At 31.4% G+C, this 21,345-nt stretch overlaps 1 protein-coding gene and 1 pseudogene across 1 annotated transcript; both read left to right on the forward strand.

Annotated features, from left to right (window-relative positions):
• The first annotated feature begins 300 nt into the window (after positions 1–300).
• LOC140919397 (uncharacterized) lies at positions 301–4,124 on the forward strand. Its single transcript, XM_073365408.1, has 4 exons — positions 301–867; positions 948–1,157; positions 1,251–1,343; positions 4,023–4,124. Exons 1-4 carry the CDS (start codon positions 754–756, stop codon positions 4,122–4,124), a joined length of 519 nt encoding a protein of 172 aa, XP_073221509.1. The 5' UTR covers positions 301–753.
• Positions 4,125–4,884: 760 nt separating this feature from the next.
• Positions 4,885–6,053, forward strand: LOC101504870 (bidirectional sugar transporter SWEET2-like; annotated as a pseudogene).
• The last annotated feature ends 15,292 nt before the right edge of the window (positions 6,054–21,345 follow it).

The following is a 21,345-nucleotide window of genomic DNA, read 5'->3' on the forward strand; positions in this document are numbered from 1 at the left end:
AGCGCTGTAAAAGTGTTACGTATATATAACAGTTACCTCTTCAGTTTCCTCTTCATTACGTAAACTTCACTATTATCTCAACCTTCATCGTTCTTCTCTTCTTTTGCAAACCCTATCATCCCGTCCTTTACGAACCTTATTTCCACGATCATCTCCTTCATGGGTCTTACAATTTCCATCCAAGATCATCTCTCCCATTTCACACAATATATTTTCATTGAAATACGTAACCCTCATTACGTATTTCTTCAATATCCTATTTCTTTGAACCATATTTCTATGAACTTTCTGCGTTCCCTCTTTTCTTTACATTTCATCTTTCTTCGAACCATTATTCAGGTATTGATGTTATAAATTTTTTGTAATCATTAAAATGCATGTTGAGCTTTTTTAAGATATACTGATACATGTTGAGTTTGTTTATAATAATGCATGATCCATGTTGAGCTTGTTGATGTTATACTAAACTGCATGTTGAACTTGTTGTAGTTAAATGGATACAAACAAAGATATAGAAGTTCAAAATGAAGAAGTTGGCACCTCCAAGACTTATGAAAAAGAAGTCAAACGTGGTGCAACTATAATGCAAAAGGTGATTAAAGCAAGGAGTAGTGGGATTAAATTTGAGGTATACTATACTTTGTTTGCTGTGTGATTTTTATCTTTTTTTAGGGTTTAGGGCATGTACTTACTATATGAGTTTATTAGGTTGGCTGGAACGAGAGTGGTCAGCCAGTTGACCCCAACAGCTCCATGTTTGTAAGCTACATTGGGGCTGTTGTTCGTCAAAATGTCCCAATAACAATAGACAACTGGAGAGATAAGGCGTTGAAGGATGCCAAAGATATCATCTGGAATGACATTCAAGTAAATATTTTGATCTACTCTTTTGTCATTTATAATTTTTTTTCTGTAAAATACATTACTTATAATTGTTTTCATTGCAGACCACTTTTGTTCTTGATGAGGAACGAAAGTCATATGTTTTGAGAGTTGCTGGGAAAATCCATCGTGGATTTAGATCCCATCTCTCAAATTTCTATCTAAAAGATAGAGAAGGAAACACAAATGCTGAACCTCCAAAGATATATCAACATTATATATCAAAGGATGAATGGAGTGCATTTGTTTCCAAACGTTCTGACCCGGCGTTTGTCGTAAGTGATTAATTTATTAGCATTTGTGTTTTATTATTCATATTCGTAGCGTATTTTAAATTTTTACACAATTGCAATTTTTTTTTTATATAGAATATTAGTACGGCAAATCGCGAACGGGCAAGCAACCCAAAACACCCATACAAGAAATCACGTATGGGATATGCACGCCTTGAACAACAAATTGTAAGTAATTAAACATCACTTGTAATTTGTATTATAAACTATAGTGTGTAACTAATTTGTATTATTTTGTTTATGATTTTAACGAATAGAGAAAAGACACCCAAGCCGATCAACCCTTGGGTCGTCATATATTGTGGAAGGAAGCGCGTGTTAATAAAGAAGGAGTGGTTGATAATGAAAATGTCAAGAAAGTTGTAGAACTTTGTGTAAGTATATTATCACTTTAATATTTTTTAATATTGTATTTTAAAAATGCTATTGAACTTATCTTTTTAATGTTACATGTATTTTAGGAAACTATTGAACAAAGTTCTGAAACTCAAGAGGGCAACAAGGATACGTGCAGGGACATTCTTGGGAAAGTGTTTAATGTCCCTGAGTATTCCGGTCGAGTGAGGGGGAAAGGATTTGGCGTAACTCCCAAAAGCTTTTTTCCTCAAGAGAAGCGCCAAAAACCTTCCAACGAGGAAGTATTAGAGAAGCTCAGAATCTTATCGGAGCAAGTGGCACTCTTGGTGAATACGAATAAAGACAAGCAACTTCCGGTTCAGCTCCAACCTGAAATACAAATGGAGAGTGAAACCGGGAGTTGCAACGTCGGTTTGAAGAGTATTCCCGAGGTAATTAATTACTTACTACTTACTTGCTTATGTAATTACTTATGTATTAAACAAACTTATATATTAACTGTACTTATGTTTTAACTATTGATGTAGGGTGTCACTACATGTGTCCTATACTTGTCCTCGCCGACTCAACGGAAGGTGGGAAAAGGAATATTGCACAATACTTCGGGAGAAGTATTGCACAATATTCCGATCCCCGCGGGCCATGTCAAAGTATCGCCTACGGTTGCTTTCGAACCAACTGCACCGTTGCCCATACCGGACAACGATGGAGATATGAAGTTCTTAAGCGACGCTATTGGCAGTTACGTGGCATGGCCCACACACCTTGTTGCCCTCGAAAAAAAGATTCCCAAGGACAAATCAGTTACATCTCCCGAAAAGGTTTGTCACATTTATTGCCTAAGGTTTTTTATTTTTTCAGATTCAATAAACTAACATTTTACCTCATTTTTGTAGGTCCAAATAAATAAACCACCCCTACAGCCAAAAAAAGGCAGCAGACCTCAAAAATTGGAGGTTAATAGGGCTGCCAAACTACAAAGGCTGGAGGGTAATAAAGCTGCAAAACTTGCAGCAACAAAAAATCTGGATCGGGGAAAATCGGTCGCTGCTGCTGCTGCTCCTAATAAAAGTCAGCCACGCCTTGGTAAATACGGGGCGTGTCTTGACATCCAAATAAAAAGGAACATGGGCAGCAGCAACGATTCGCCCATCGTACAAATGAATAGGTTGTAAATTAGGTTGTATATATGTATCTGAATGTAGTTACTTAGGTTGTAAGTTACAGAGTTACAGAGTTACATATATGTTAATAAAGTTACAGAGTTCTGATTTCTGTTCTACTGATTGTGTGAACTGCTTAGGTATTTGAATATGTTTTGTTGTTGTGTGCACTGATTGTGAAGTGATTTTGGATCAAAATAATTTTGGATACAAAGATAAAAGACAGCGCTTTTTAAAAAAAATGCCATAAAAAGCTAAAAAGCGCTTTTCATTTCAAATAATTAATTTACAGCGTTTAAAAAAAAAAAAGCGTGTTGTAGTTACATGTTTTATAGCGCTTTTTTAAAAGCGATGTTGTATCATTTACAGCGCTCGATTCCACAGCGCTTATTTTTTTGAAAAAGCGCTGTAAATGGCTTAAAAAAAGCGTTGTAATATGCGTTTTTCGCGTAGTGCGGATAAGAAACCGATCTAACAAGTACATAGGAACCGATCTAACAAGGTTTAATTGCACTAGTGGTATAAAATTAAAGTATGGAAACTCTCATTCAATCGATTGGCCAAGTGGTAAAACATGATATGGCTAAGCTACCTGCACATATTCACCCTTTAGAAATATTTTTATAAATAAATTAAATAATAATTTTCTTTGAACCGATGTTTCAGTTCAAATTGGTTTATGTGGTTCTACCAAATTTAACAATTAATTGACCAAATTAGATATAATATGGTCTAAATCACTAACCGGACTAATTATATGTTCAATAGTCAGCTTATCCGTCCAACCTATTAGTCTAGCCCGATTTTTAAAACTATATTATAGAAGTGTTTTTGGTTCTTATAAACAGTACATACGTATGTACTTATATTAATGGAGTACTCCAAACACGCATGGAATTATCATATAAAATGAAAACCAATTTATAAATGCAATTAATATTTAAAAGATTCACATAAGGTTGTGAAATTTCAATACATAGATAATGTGAGAAAACAATTCTAAAAACAATAAAAGATATATAGGATACTCAATCACTACAAGAAATTTTGAGTTTTGCGACAGATGGATTGCGACGGGTGTCAAAAAACCGCCGCAGCTCTCTCTTTGCGACACTTCTTACGACGGTGCTAAACAACCGCAGCTGCATTTCTAAGCAAAACCAAGAGGCGCTAGTTTTTTTTCCAATCCTGCGTCCCAATTTTTGCAAGTCTCGCTCTCTTAAATTCTTCTCATATCTCTGCGACCCTTTTCTCCCAAAACCAAAAACTCCTTTCTCCCAAATTTGTTTCCTTCAAATTTCCCAAACCCCTCGATCTCCCTATGCAGAAGTTTGATCTCTCCATCTCTGGAATTGAAGCAATTTCTCTTCTCTGCGGTAAGCTTCATGCCATTTATCTTTTATGCGATCGAATGCTTGGTGTTGGTTGATAGTGAATCTCATTAGCTGAGCATTTTATTTGTGTTCTTGTTTACAATATGATTTTCTTCATTACAAAGGGTTTGTGACACCTAACTTACAAGAAATTTTCTTCAAAACCATGATTTCCAAAGTCTCGGCGTTCTGATTTGCTTCCCTCAAATCTCTCAAATCCCTAAAACCTCAATCTCCCCCAAATATCCTTGCTCTCGCAATTTCACTTTTATCTTTAACTAGCTTTCCATTCGATCTCCGTTTGTTGCAATCTATGGTACGATTTCCTTTCCGTTGTTAGGGTTTTGATTACACTGTTCTAAGGATGCTAATTTTTTGCTTTGAATGCCATTTCTGGGAAACAAGAGGAGAACCGTCGCATATAGTGTTACCGAACGACGAGGTACTTTCAGTTTTCTATGTATTGTATCTATTTCAACTTATTTTCTGTTTTCTGATATTTATATTCTCTTCCATTTATGTTCTCTTTTCTGCGATTGGTATTTTCATTTGCATTCATTTATCAATTTGTGTTCTGTTCTAAACACACTGATCACTATGGATAATAGGTGAGCTTACAAGTTATGCTAGCTAAGATTAGAGACACAAACTTATATACAATCCCAAATTTTAACCAAGCATATCAGTTTTACAACCTATCATTTTGCCCATGTTTAGAATATGTTAGTGTATGGGTTAGTTTTGTATACACTGATAATGATGAGTTGATGTTTCAAGTGTTTAAAGTTATGATCATGAAACAATTTGCAATCTATCATGTTTATGTTTAATGGTTATTCCATTTGTGAAGTTGGCAAGGATGCAACTGGTATTTCTGGTACTTTTTCTTTCTCTGTGTCATGGATATTTTTATCACATGGATGGAGCTGGTATTGCTGATACTTTTTCTTTCCCCAATGTAAGTTTCATAAATTAATTTTTTTTAGATAAAAAAATTGAGCATAGAATAATTTGATGTTTATCCTTTGACTATTAACTCTTTATTCTCTTGTGAACAATAGACCCACATTTAGGAGAATTATCATAAATGAGTCAACATAAATATTCTCAAGATTGCCATATATTTATTCTCTATTGAACTGCTTGTGGTTTGGAACACCTTTTATATCACCTAATAATGTGTTGGGTACAACTGTTAATTCTATTGGAGCAGCTTTTCAGTTTGTGTACATTGTTATGTTCTTAGTGTATGCTGAGAAAGTAAGAAAGGTTGGTTAATTTATTGATATTATGGAAATTTATAACAAATTTTACATAAAACATAGGTTTGTTAATTGTTACTGATATGTGCTATTGTATTCTGTCATTTGATAGGTGAGAATGTTTGGATTATTGCTGGCAATTTTGGGAATATTTGGGATCATTCTAGTTGGGAGTTTGAAAATAACCTATAGTTCCATGCGCCGAATGTTTGTTGGATTCTTGAGTTGTGCTTCTCTGATTTCAATGTTTGCCTCTCCATTGTTTATAATCGTAAGTTTTACACTTCCTAGATATATCAATGTAATACTGAGTTTTACTAGTTTTCAAGTTTGGTGAAATTATTTATCTATATAATTTATCAGAAATTGGTCATTCACACGAAGAGTCTCGATTTTATGCCATTTTTTCTTTCGCTTTCAACATTCTTAATAAGCGCCTCGTTCCTTCTTTATGGGTTGCACAATGATGATGATTTCGTTTATGTTAGAGTTTTTTTTCAGCTCATTTTTTTTCTGTTTCTTTCTGAAATATTCATTTTAGTTTCGGAACTCAGATGTTTATTCTGTTGGCTTATATTTGTATACCTACATTTGTGTTTGATATTTTAGGTACCAAATGAGATAGGTACTGTTTTGGCAATCATACAATTGGTATTGTACTTCTATTACAAGAGTTCATCTAGTAATGAATCTAGAGACACCTTGATAATGTCATGTGGATAATCTGCATTGCTGAGATCTGACAAAAACAAAGGTGAACACAAATTTTATGATTAATCCAACACTAATTTGGATTACTGATGAGAAGCATTGATGATTATAAAACACTAATAGACACAACATAACTAGAGCTAGAGTTCCATAGCATTGAGAAGAATGAAAGTGATAAGGCTTTACTCTAAGGTCTTTTAGGTTTGTAATAGGAGCCTATTGTTGTGTTTTTTTGCCTTTACTTGAATTGCTAGTTGAACTTGTGTGGTAGGTAAAGTTGTGAAAATTGATTAAAAAAAAAGGTAATTTGTTCTAAAAGTTACAGACTCTCATCTCTTTCTCGATCCTGATTCGATTTCATTCGTGAATTTTTTTCTTGCAATGTTTTAAATTTCAGGAATTTTTCAGAGTTAGATTCACTCATTTTGGATCTCATTTGAGTGTTGTTGTTTATTTTCACTTGGTAAGTTTTCGATCTGGTGACCTACATATTGTTAATTTGTTATTGATTGTTGCTTTTAGGTTTTAGTTCCATTTTACAATGAATTTAATTGATTGTTGCGATATTGGATATCAAGAAAGCATACGACTCATATCAATAATTTCAGCTTGGATTTTGGTTCTTCAAATATTTCAGCCTTAGAAGAATTCATTTCCTTCTAATTGTCTTCTCCTACACTATACTGTCATGTAGTCATTCAATTCAAGTTTGAACCTTTGTTTACCAAGTGCACCGTTGGTCCTAAACAACATCAATGTTTTCTAAAGGACCTTTGATTATGTTAGACCTACTTTCCCTTTTCATAATACTAAATTTTTAGTTTTAGATTTTACATGAAAATTGAAATTGAAATTTATGTTTATATGTCTATGCATGTCCTTTGTTAAGTGGACTACTTTCTTCAAAAGACACCAGCTTATTATGTTTTAAATTTGATTTAATTGCAGCATTTTCTTCAAGCAAGAAATATTTTATCTATTATAGGACTATAGAATGCTGAAAAAACTTCCCCGTAAATTTTGTTGTTGTAAGTACAATAATCACGTTGAAATGCAAATCAATAGGCTTAAGAAAAGGGATTTTGAAGTTAATATGTTGAAGGAGCAAATTGTTTTCTTGTTGCAAATGCAAAATTCTAGAAGAAAAAAAAGGTAAAATTGTTTTCATAGCAAATCTGTTTAAAAAATAATGTAAGAACTATTTGTCCTTGGTTAAAAATATTAATTGTGTAATGATTGCTTCTAGCTATATGAGAAATTTAGTTAATTAGTATTTGACAATATTTATCAAGATTCATTGAGGTAAATACATACTTTTTTTTTCAGGCAACAAACATAAAATCACCAATAATTGGGGAACAACAACATTAGGGACTAATTAGATATTTTGATGAACTTCTATGTTTGATGGAGTTGTTTTGTATGTTTAGCCACTCCACTAATGTTTTGAATATTTAAACTATTTTATTTATTGTTTTAGTTATCTCTAATGTATGAATTGGTGTTATTTATTTTGAAAAAATTATATAAATCGGATTTAGGTACAATAGTTATATAATTGTGTATTTAAATCATGTAGATGATATTTATGAATAGTTTTTTATTTTAATTAATAAAAAATAGATAAAATTTGTATAATATTTTTTATTAAATTATTAGGCTTGCGACGGTTCAAACTGCCTCAAAATAAATAGCGACGGTTGATAACTATCGCAATTTTTTTAGAAACAAATAAATTGCAGTGTTTAGCGACGGTTTTAATTGTCGCAAAATGTATTTCAAGGCGGTTAGGAACCATCGCAAATTTTGCCGACAGTTGGAACGACGGTTTTTTGAACCGTCGCAAAATGGCCTCGCGATGCACAAATTTGCGACAGTTGCAGAATCGCCGCAATCATCAATTTGAGGCGGTTATAACCGTTGCAAGTGTCTCTTGCAACCGCCGCAAACCAATTTATTTTCTTGTATTGAATTAAGTTGCAGTAGTACTAAGAAAGTGTAATGTGCTATGAATTCAAGTAATGATGGGTAGATATAATGAAATCTTAAATAGAAAATAGCTTGTGGTCTGGTAGGATTGTGGGGGTAAAAAGCTTGCAATGCAATGGTGCAGATACCCCAAATGGAACCACCACCGTGCATTTTTATTCTCATATATCCATTTTTTTCCCAATTCAACCCCCATGAATTTTTAATAATCTAGTAATTGGTGTCATCTTTTGTTCCATAACCAACAATAGTAACCGCACGCCACTTGTACTTGTCCCAATCGATGTCATGTTTATGCACTGGTTAGACATGGTCCTTCCAATATCTCTCCTTCATAATTATCAGTTGATTCCGAAGTGAAACCCAGAATAGCTGAGACAGAGGTTGTTTTGCCACATCCAATTGGAGGTAACTTTCTTTCGGCACTATTCTATGATAGTTACTTATTGGACTATAATGTACAACTCTAGAATTATGACAGGTGCCCTTTATGGCTTCGTACGGATAAACCTCACCTTCAACTAGACCCTTATTTCTAATTATATATTCAAACTCATAGCTAACATCATCACAGTCAACTAATTCTTGCTGCGAAAGGGACATCAAAGAGTCACTAGAGATTTTAACAATGCCTTCAACATATGCCGCTGTAGAAATAGCCCAACAATATCGTACACATATATGGAATATATTAATTAATTAGTTTCATGAAATTTGATATGAATAATGAGTCTTAATTTGTCTAACAAGGACTTTTCAAAGTTGAATCCAAGCTATTTTTAATAAAATATATTTTCAATAGTGACAACTATTCATGCTCTTATTCCAAAACATAAAAGTTTAGTTACAGTTTTGAAATAATTTTTTAAAAAACAAAATGATATATGATTAAAAGCACTTATGTTAATATGCTAACAAAAAAATTTACCACAGCCACATTGATATTGAATCTTTGTTGCAGCTCCCTTCAATCTCTCGTCAACATTTGCTTGAATCTCAATTCATGTTAGGTTAGAGTGTAAGTGTATCCAAATTGAATAATTCTATTGGATTTAAAGGCATCGCACAACCATACTAAGAGACAATCTCCCCACCTGTAAAATCAGTGGAAAAAAATTGTTAGTTACTCTAAGACAAGATGATACATTAAAAAATTGATAAATAAATTATCAAAATAAACTCTTTTCTTTCAAAAAAACTTAAATTATTTTTTAACAAGTTATAATTTATTTATTATTACAAATGAGACTTACATTTCTTGTATAAACACCTACATTTATTTAACATTAGATGTTTTAAAGTTAAGTTATCACATACTTAGATATATAGTACTATCAAAGTAGTCAATTGATAATTAATTACTAAGAACATTATAAAAGATATTGTTTTAGATTTTAATGATACTAACAACAAGTATATTGTCCTAATGATAATGATGCATTCAGAACTTCTAATCCTCGTGAGCCATCAAATCCATCCTGCTTTGTAAAAGACAAAAGAGAGAAACAATGCTAATTATAAAGAATAAATAACAAAATGTTTTTCAATGGAAAATGACAATAAAATTTTTAATGTATAGGAAACCTTAAATGTAAGAGCCATCAACTAACGAGAAAATAACCACAATCACCAAAAGAGAATACATCAACCTCTTCATCTTCTTCCAATGTCCTTCTCTGTTGCAGAAGAAAAGATATTTTCAAAAATTTGTGTTATATTATATAATGAAGTATTGAAGCCTTTATATAGGAAAATAAACCACCAATCTTCAAATTAGCCTTGAAAAATCCCGTAAATTTTTTTTAATCTTTTTTAATACAAGTCACTTTTATTTAACGTATATAGTAAAAGAACACATCATATTGTCATTTCTTATTTTGTAACAAGTTAACATACATATAATAACAGCTAAAAATAAGGTACATAAATAAAACAATTATATTTATTATAATTAACCTTGATATGCTTTCCACAAAGAAAACTTTTACATACCCAAAACAGAGAATAATGGGTCGTGTAACATTAAACGTTATTTGTTTTATAAAAAAAAACTAAATTAAATTAAAAAGCACAACCAATAACATAAGTTAGTTGTGATTATTTTGCAACAAATAAAATATGAACACCATTATTCAATGCTTTTGATAAATAAAACGTCTAATGTGTCTTACTCATTTCTTAGGTAGAAACATATATTTCTTTAGTTTTGATTACAAAATAAAAATATAATCATTAATAAATGTTAATTCATTTATTTAAAATTTAAATTAAATATATATATATATTTTATTATTATTAGTATTATTATTATTACTATTAGTATTATTATTATTATTACTATTATTGTTATTATTATTATTATTATTATTATTATTACTATTATTATTGTTAGTATTATTGTTATTATTATTATTATTATTATTATTATTATTATTATTATTATTATTACTATTATTATTGTTAGTATTATTGTTATTATTATTATTATTATTGTTATTATTATTATTTCTATTATTATTATTATTATTATTATTATTATTATTATTATTATTATTATTATTATTATTATTATTATTATTATTATTAGACATCAAAGAAAATATATTAGACAGACTACCAGTAGCTAATCCTCTCCACTAAATAAAAAAAAATTGATAGAAGAGATAATATAAAAGAAGAAATAATCCACCTTCGGGACCACTCAAATCAGTTATAATAGATAATAATGTAACAGATACAATGAGTGTAGCGAGATACCAAGATCGGTCTCTATTTCAATATACAATTTTTACTTATAATTAGTATTATTTGTTTAAAATAAAATTATTTTATTTATAACTAATTAATATCTTCTTGATTAACTGTCCCTAGACCATATAATTTTTTTTACTTTTATATAATGATTAATTAATTATTCAACACTATATGTAATATTTAAGTAAGTATTTATTGTGACACCATAAACTCCAAAATAATATATATTAATTATTACAAGAATTTTTAAATTTAATTCGTAGCGGATAAATAAATTTTTTTTTTCTTTTAAAAATAAAAATTTTATAACAAAGTTAGGATATCACATTTCTCAAAATTCAAAAGGAACAATTTAAACTTTTCCTCTTATAAAACAGTAGGGTTTTCATAAAATAGTTGTTTCTAATTAAATAAATAAAATACAACTTATGACTCTCATTCCGGTATCACCTATCACAGCTGGCTTCTCCTAAACTTAAACTTCAAGACTCATTAAGCTGTAATAACTGCGATTTCGCAAACGTAGGGCCAAGCCAGTTAAACACAAACAACGAAGGATGTGACTTTCGAAATCATGATGACAGTATAATACAAGTAGGAAGAACACACAAACAATCATAATAGAACTGTATCATTACACAAATATTCCATCAAAAAAATATCACATTAAAAAGTCAAAATCACTCAAGGAAAATTAACAAATTTCACTATAACATCAAATCGTCTAAGATAAATTATCACAACACATGATACATATTAACTAGAACAAAACAATCAGAATAAAATTCAATGCTATGCATGAGCTTATACTCTACTTCACAATGTGGTACCATTCTAACTCTGAAGTACTTGGTTAGGAGGCTTGATACTATGCCACCATTCCGGTGGACAGACAATTTAAATTTGTCATGTCCTCATAGATCCTCTCAATGCAACTCGAGAAACATATACATGACAGTCGAGGTAAACGTGTGTTGTGTGGTAGCTCCCGACATTTAGAGTGCTACCTCCAAGTGACCTAGGAATTCACCACCCGAATACCTCCAAGGTCTAATAATCTTGCCTTAAGAATCGACAGTAGACCGCCACGATCAGGCTCATTCAGTTGTAATTCCCCGAAATCCCTAGGCTTGTCAGGCCCTACCTATATGATGACAAAATAATATTCACTTCATAATTTCTCAATATTTATTTTCTCCCCTCATTGACCTATGATACTCCATTAAGACCGTCATCTCAAACACAAATTGGAATCACAATTATTTCACCAACTATCGGGTTACTTCAATATTCTCATCACAAATTCACAACATCACTATTATTAATCATATCTCATCACATAAACTCATCACAAATTGATAGCATCACTGTCATCAATCATACATCATTACATAGGCTTGTCACAACTTTATAACATCGTTATTATTAATTATACATCATCATAATCACATAAATGTATCAAAATGAATTCACATTTTATTATCACATCACATAAACATGTCTAATCAAACATATAAATAAACTTCATACAACATCCAATATCACAATATTTTAAAATATCACACATTTAATAAAAATAAATCAAACATAACAATAATATCAAATACCACACATCTAACAAACTTAAATCAATCAACACCTTATAAATATTTCTATTCCATATTTTAATCTCATAATTCCCATATTTTTACATTAATTAATTTATCACTCAAAGGGCTACTACTGTATGTAGCGATCCCCGAATGAATCGTTGAGAAATACGGTTTTCCTGTTCATCTCAAATTATATTATACTCATGAATTCAAACGCTCTCTCACCCCTTACCTTATTTCGACGCTTTCACACACGACTATGATTTCACGAGCAAACATCATTTGTCTTTTGAATCTTTGTTCTTCAATCGATCTAAATCGACAGTTTATTGACAAACGTCAAAAATAGATTATGAAAAGACACTCTAAAAATTAATTTCGAAATTCGGTCAAGGAAATTTAACATAAATCAAAAAACAAATCAATGGATAAAATAGCCATTTTTTCACACGATCATTTTGGCGTTGATTTCACTCAAGTCAGACTTACGGAAAAGAAAAACGGTTCAAACTAAGGAATTTTATAAACGGAGAAGTCGGATATTTTAGAGAGAAATTTGGATGGTTAAAAATCTGAGGAAATATGTTTATTTGACTACCTAAATGAATAAAAAAACATACTAAAATTTGGACAAGAACGGAGAAACTTTTCCGCAACAATTATCGATCATCGGTGTCAAACTATAGGTTGTTGTTGTATTTCTCTTTGGTTTTACGGCCGTCGTCCATCTCTCTTCCTTTCTTTGTTTGTTTTATTTTATTAACAATTAGAGTTCACACATGGGTCAAACTCATTGGTCTCCTTTTAGGTTTTACTAGTTTTATTTTATTTTTTAAAAAACACAATTTTTCATTAACAAAATATTATTAATATTTTTAAAACTAATAATTTATAAATAAAAATAATTAATATTTTAAAATACATTAATAACCAAAACTCTCATATTCAAAATAATCCCTCTAATAATACTTATTTTTCCAAATACTCAAATTAAAATATTACCATCATTAGAGAATAGTCAAAATTATAAAATAAATATAATATCAACACTTTAATATATATATAAAATCACAATGTATAACAAGTATATAAAAATAAAGGAAATCAAACACAATATATCACTACTATCTCAATATAATTATTACATTAATTTGGTACACGTATATACACGTAAAATTGTATACATATTTTTTCTTTAATATATATATATATATATATATATATATATTACACTAAAATACTATTATTTTTTTAAAAAATATATCAAATAATAAAATCAAATATTTATTATTTATATCGCTCATGTAATCTAATATTTATAAAACTAGCACATCATAGAAATAACCTATAAAACAAAAATTAGTTAGAAAATTTATTATCATAATTCTAAAATAATTTTAATATTAAATTAATTATTTAAGATCGTACTTAACTAATAAAATACTTTAATATAAAATTTAGGGTGTTACAATTCTCCCCTTGTTAAAGAATTTTGTCCTCGAAATTTACGGGGAGTGAACTAATATCTAACTTACCACCCTCAAGATTCAAACTTAGTCTAGAAACATATTTAAGACATTCAATCTCCTATTAAGCACATCATGTAAAAATCAACTAACATAGCATGATAGACTAATATGATAAAATAAATCAATTAATTGATAATATTTATCATTCAATTATGAAATAAAATACCATAGAGTTACTCACTATAATTTACATATAAAACATAATATATAGATTTTGTTAATCATAACATAATTCATTTAGTTTGGTTAAATGAAACACATTTCAAGTACGTTGTCAATTTCAACTATTTCTTTCAAACCAAATATTACTAGTTTTACTCCTTACAATAAAGTCTAAATCATATCACCAAACATTGAACAAATTTAACTTAGGTTTGACAAAGAGAGTAATTTTTAAAATATTAAACACATCTAACAACTTAGGCAGACCATTCTTGAAAACGGCTAGAACAAAAATTGATGTGCATGCTGGAACTCTATCGATGGAATTTGGTGATAGCATTGTAAAATTTAACATCTTTGATGCTATGAAACACCCCATGGAAGAGCATTTTATTTTTCAAATTTAATTGCTTGCTGATTTGGTTGATGACACTTACCCCTATATGTTTGCTACTGATTTTTCTTCATTGTATGGTTTTGATGATACTTAAACTTGTGAATTATCTACAGATACTCAATTGTGCTCTGAGTGTGCTGAGATCGAAGCTGCCTTGCAGATTGATCATTGTTCTGATATCGATATTTCTACTAACATAATTGATTTTGCAGACTTAACTTCAGCCACTGGTATTGTACCTTCCATTGCACAACCATCGACTATAGGGCTTAAACCACTTCCTGAAAATTTGAAATATGCATATTTAGATGGAAGTGGCAAGTTACATGTGATTATTTCAGCCAAACTTGAAGATGAAAAGGAAGATAAGCTGTTGCAGATTTTGAGAAAACACAAGAAGGCAATCAGATGGACCTTGGCTGATATTCCTGGTATTAGCCCATCCATGTGTATGCATATGATACTACTGGAGGACGGGATAAAATCAGTCAGGGAGCCTCAAAGGCGACTTAATCCATTAATTCTGGATGTTGTCAAAAAAGAAGTGACCAAGCTCTTGCAAGCATGCATTATATACCCCATCTCTAATAGTCAATGGGTGAGTCCGGTGCAGGTAGTCCCAAAGAAAACTGGACTCACAGTGGTTAAAAATGAAAATAATGAACTTATCCCCACACGAGTGCAGAATGTAACACCCCGATTTTCAAAGCGAAGGTGTATTTTTTTTTAAACAAATTCATAAAACAAAGAAATTAAAATAAATCAGAGAATTAAATAAGGTAATACCTTTGGATAAATAATTGAGTCATTATAATTTACAAGCAGCGGAAAAGTTTCTCAAAATATGAATCCAAAGTATTTACACAACAACAAATGATACATGGCACCCATTCAAATAAGATGTCATACTGACAATATTAGTAAAGGTACAGTTTTCCAGTTCAAAATAACATAATCCAAAAGAAAGACATTTGTTCCCTCTATGTCATCCTAATCTGATCATTCTACAAAAAACCTATAGCTATACACCCTGAGTGATCTCCACGCGCCCCGTGAGATCCTCCTAACGTAGCTCCAGTCAAGCATTCCCATCTGCATTCCCATCCGTAGGGTACGAACCGATAGGATTGTCCTGGCTCTCATCTGAGGGCACCAACCGAAATTAACAGTTAACACATAACATTTAAGTTTTTAAATGCACAAAATAACCTTTCAACTAAGTATGCACCTTAAAAGGATTTTCCATATGCTAAACGTCCATATAATATTTGCCAAAGTAAAATGAATCAAATAAGGTTTTCAATCAATCAAGTAACGAGTCAACCGACCAATCCATTGATGAATCAATTTGGGCAATCGATGGTATGACTCAGAATAAAAATTTCTACTGAGCAAATCGATTAGGAAATCGATTTTTGTAAAGGTTTTCAGTGAAATTTGTATTCTGGGTCTGCATCAATCGATTGGGAAATTGATTTTCTTAAATAGCTGAGCCCCTGTAACACTTAGCAATTTCAACACAATTACCACGACAACTCAAATTCAAAACACTCAATCATAAACTTGAATCAAACACGACTCGCGTGCCAAGCACCCTAATGCGATGCGTATATGTCAAAATGCATGGACTCGGAATTCCAAACCAAAACCCTCCTCGAAGGGCCGTAAATCATAATTGTACCGCCTATCGCAGGCCAAAGTACCAATTACCGAGGTGCCACCTATCACGGGTCAGCACGATTTACTAAAATGCGTAAATCATAAACGTACCACATCGCTGGCCAAAGTACCAATTACCGAGGTGCCACCTATCACGGGTTAGCACGATTTACTAAAAAGCGTAAATCGTAAACGTACCACCTATCACGGGTCAGTACTGTTTATTGAGGTGCCACCTATCACGGGTCAGCACGATTTACTAAAAGAAAAAGTGTAAATCGTAAATGTACCGCCTATCACAGGCCAAAGTACTATTTACCGAGGTGCCACCTATCACGGGTCAGCATGATTTACCAAAATGAAATGCATGAGCATACACTGGCTCCATCCGCAACAATCGTTAAGCAAATGCAGATATTAAAAGATTCCCCATTTTTAATACTCATTTAACATAGACGATTTTCACGACAAACATTAAGTAAACAAGACATTATGAGATTCCCCATTCTTAATACTCATTTAACTTAAACGATTTTCCCAAACACACATTAAGTAAACAAGACATTAAGAGATTCCCCATTCTTAATACTCGTTTAACTTAAACAATTTTCACAAACACACATTAAGTAAACAAGATATTAAGAGATTCCCCATTCTTAATACTCGTTTAACTTAAACGATTTTCACAAACACACATTAAGTAAACAAGACATTAAGAGATTCCCCATTCTTAATACTCGTTTAACTTAAACGATTTTCACAAACACACATTAAGTAAACAAGACATTAAGAGATTCCCCATTCTTAATACTCATTTAACTTAAACGATTTTCAAAACAAACATTAAGTAAACAAGACATTAAGAGATTCCCCATTCTTAATACTCATTTAACTTAAACGATTTTCACAAAAAACATTAAGTAAACAAGACATTAAGAGATTCCCCATTCTTAATACTCATTTAACTTAAACGATTTTCACAAAAAACATTAAGTAAACAAGACATTAAGAGATTCCCCATTCTTAATACTCATTTAACTTAAACGATTTTCAAAACAAACATTAAGTAAACAAGACATTAAGAGATTCCCCATTCTTAATACTCATTTAACTTAAACGATTTTCAAAACAAACATTAAGTAAACAAGACATTAAGAGATTCCCCATTCTTAATACTCATTTAACTTAAACGATTTTCAAAACAAACATTAAGTAAACAAGACATTAAAAGATTCCCCATTCTTAATACTCATTTAACTTAAACGATTTTCAAAACAAACATTAAGTAAACAAGACATTAAAAGATTCCCCATTCTTAATACTCATTTAACTTAAACGATTTTCAAAACAAACATTAAGTAAACAAGACATTAAAAGATTCCCCATTCTTAATACTCATTTAACTTAAACGATTTTCACAACAAACATTAAGTAAACAAGACATTAAAAGATTCCCCATTCTTAATACTCATTTAACTTAAACGATTTTCACAACAAACATTAAGTAAACAAGACATTAAAAGATTCCCCATTCTTAATACTCATTTAACTTAAACGATTTTCAAAACAAACATTAAGTAAACAAGACATTAAGACCTTGGGTTTCTATTCTTGAAGAAAAGGAAGCAAAGAAAAGAATAACAATGGAGGAAGGAGGAAGCTGGGCGTGCGAGACAGGGAGAGAGAAAGTGTGTTTCGGTTTTCCTTTGGTTTTCCTTTCTTCCTTTTTCCTTCCTTTCTATTTCTTTCTTTTTCCTTCTTTCATTTTTATATCCTTTTATTTTCTCCACAAACAAATATATACATATAGATATTTATATATATTTTAATTACTTTTAACAAATATCTCAAAATATCTAGATATTTGTTAAATTACCATTTCACCCATAACACATTAAATTCTTTGTAAAAGATTCACCGCAGTTAATTTAATTTATTCATCGACGAGTAATTCTAATCGGGCATCAACATATCTTTTTGGTCATTTAAACTCCCAAAATATTAATAACTTGGCTAAAAAGCCCCTGAGTCAATACCAAAATCCACTAAAATACATAAAGTATAATTTAAAATTATGGGTCTTACACAGAACAACTAGAGGGTATGCATCGATTACATGAGACTAAACTAGGCAACTAGAAAAAGATCATTTTCCTTTACCATTCATTGATCAGATGCTTGAACGGTTGGCTGGTAAGTCACATTATTGTTTTCTTGATGGTTTTTCTAGTTATTTTCAGATCCATATTGCACCAGACGACCAATAAAAGACTACGTTCACTTGTCCTTTTGGCACATTTGCCTACAGGAGGATGCCCTTTGACCTATGCAATGCTCCTGGCACTTTCCAATGCTACATGATTAGTATTTTCTCTAACTTGATAGAAAATTGTATTGAAGTTTTCATGGATGATTTTACTTTGTATGGTTCCTCATTTGATGCATGCTTGAACAATTTAGATAGAGTTTTGCATAGATGTATTGAAACTAACCTTGTGCTGAATGACGAAAAATGTCATTTTATGGTTGAACAAGGCATAGTTTTGGGACATGCGATCTCTAAAAATGGGATTGAAGTGGATCCTGCCAAAATTGATGTGATTTCTAATTTGTCTTACCCATCTTGCATCCACGAGATTTGTTCTTTTCTTGGTCATGCAGGTTTTTACAAGTGATTTATCAAGGATTTCAGCAAGATAACTCTTCTACTATAAAATTTGCTGCAAAAATATGTCAGTTTCACATTCGATGACAAATGCAATAAGGTGTTTGATTTCTTAAAGGCAACACTAACCTCTAGTCCCCTAATTCAGCCACCCAATTGGACCATCCCTTTTGAAATTATGTGTGATGCATCTATCTATGCAGTGAGAGTAGTCCTTGCACAAAGGTTCTTGTTGAAGAAACCAGAAACAAAACCGAGATTGATCCATTGGATGTTGTTACTCCAAGAATTTTATTTAGAGATTAAAGATAAGAGTGGAGGGAAAAATTTGGTGGCAGATCATTTGAGCAGAATAGAAATGGATGAGGACCTCATCCCCATTCAAGATGACTTCCCTGATGAGCAACTGCTACAGTTGCATGAGGTAACTCCTTGGTTTGCTGATTTAGTTAATTATCTAGTTGATGGAGTCTTTCCTATAGATGCATCCCAAACACAAATACACAAACTTAAAAGTGATTCCAAATACTATGTGTGGGATGATCCATATCTCTGGAAATTCAGTAGTGACTAGGTGATTAGGCGATGTGTTTCCCACCATGAGGCTGAATTCATTCTTCATTTTTGTCATGCCTCTCAAACTGGAGGACATTTTGGTCCTCAACGGACAACAAGAAAAGTCTTAGACTCGGGTTTCTTTTGGCCCACTTTGTTTAAAGATGCTTATGAGACTTTCAAACCTTGTGAACATTGCCAAATAGCAGGAACAACAATCACTCGTAGGAGTGAGATGCCTCAACAACCTATGTTTTTCGGTGAAGTATTTGATGTGTGGGGCATTGACTAACCTTGTGAACATTGCCAAATAGCAGGAACAGCAATCACTCGTAGGAGTGAGATGCCTCAACAACCTATGTTTTTCGGTGAAGTACTTGATGTGTGGGGCATTGACTTTGTGGGCCCTCTTCCTGTATCTTTTGGTTAAATCTATATTTTAGTAGTTGTTGATTATGTTTGGAAGTGGGTGGAAGCAATACCCAGTAGGACTAGTGATTCTAAAGTTGTTGCAGCTTTTATCAGATCAAATATTTTTTTGCAAGTTTGGAATACCCCGAGCCATCATACATGATCAAGGCACTCATTTTTGCAACTGCACCATGGACGCTTTTCTTCGGAAGTATGGGGTTGTGCATAGAGTTTCTACAACTTATCATCCTCATACTAACTGGCAAGCTGAAGTCTCAAATAGGGAAATCAAACAGATCTTAGAAAACATGGTGTAGCCAAATAGGAAAGACTGGAGCCACCGACTTGAAGAAACTATTTGGGCTCATAGAACAGCCTACAAAACACCAATAGGAATGTCCCTTTATCGACTTGTGTTTGGTAAGGCATGCCACCTCCCAAGAGAAATAAAGCACTATGCTTATTGGGCAGTCAAGAGTTATCACCTTGAGATGGAGAAAGCAGGTTTGGAGAGAAAGCTTCAATTGCAACAACTTGAAGAGCTTAGACTTGAAGCTTACGAGAACTCTCGCATCTATAAGGAGAAAACTAAGTACTTTCATGATAAGATGGTTTCTAGGAAGAAATTTTCCATTGGCCAAAATGTTTTATTGTTCAACTCCCGTTTGAAAATTATGGCTGGAAAACTTCGATCGAAGTGTATTGGTCCTTTTGTTGTTACTAACATTTTTCCTCATGGTGCAATGGAAATAAAAGTGAAAACACCGAGAAAATGTTCAAAGTAAATGGACAACCCCTCAAGCTATTCCATGAGAGCTATGTGCTTGAACATGCTACCATAGAAGAACTCTCCTTGGAAAAGTCCACCTACACTAAAGTTTAAACAGGGAGCTCCCTTTCCTTACTCTTATTTTTTACTTGTTACTTTCATTGAGGACAATATGTAATTTATGTGTGGAGGTATTATTTAGGATTTTATTTGTTATATTTCAAAAAATAAAAAAATAAAAAAAATAAAATAAAAAAATAAAATAAAAATAAAATAAAATAAAATAAATAAAAATGGACATTGCATTGCATGCTTTTTCATCAGATTTTATGGTTGTAAATGATGAGAGTGTAACACCCCAAATTTTATAATAAACTATTTTATTAATTAAATAGAACTTTAGATAATTAATTTGGTGTTAAAATTATTTTATAATATATGTTGATTAGTTTTATGATTAATTTTCCTTATAGGCATGATTTCTATGATGTGCTAGTTTTATAAATATTAGATTACATGAGCGATATAAATAATAAATATTATATTTTACTCTTTGATCTATTTTTTTGAAAAATAATAGTATTTTAGTGTAATATATAGTTTAAAGAAAAAGATTTTATGCAATTTTACGTGTATATACGTGTACCCAATTAATGTAATATTTTTGTGTGCGTTTGACTGATATTAAATATGCACGTAGTTATATTTCAATTATTTATAACTACTTTCTATTTTTAGTTATTTTTTTTTTATAAATAATATCTTGAGATAGAATTGATATTGTGTTTGTTTTCTTTTATTTTTATATACTTTTTTTATACA

The sequence above is a fragment of the Cicer arietinum genome, chromosome 2 (assembly GCF_000331145.2).
Source record: "Cicer arietinum cultivar CDC Frontier isolate Library 1 chromosome 2, Cicar.CDCFrontier_v2.0, whole genome shotgun sequence".
NCBI lineage: Eukaryota > Viridiplantae > Streptophyta > Magnoliopsida > Fabales > Fabaceae > Cicer > Cicer arietinum.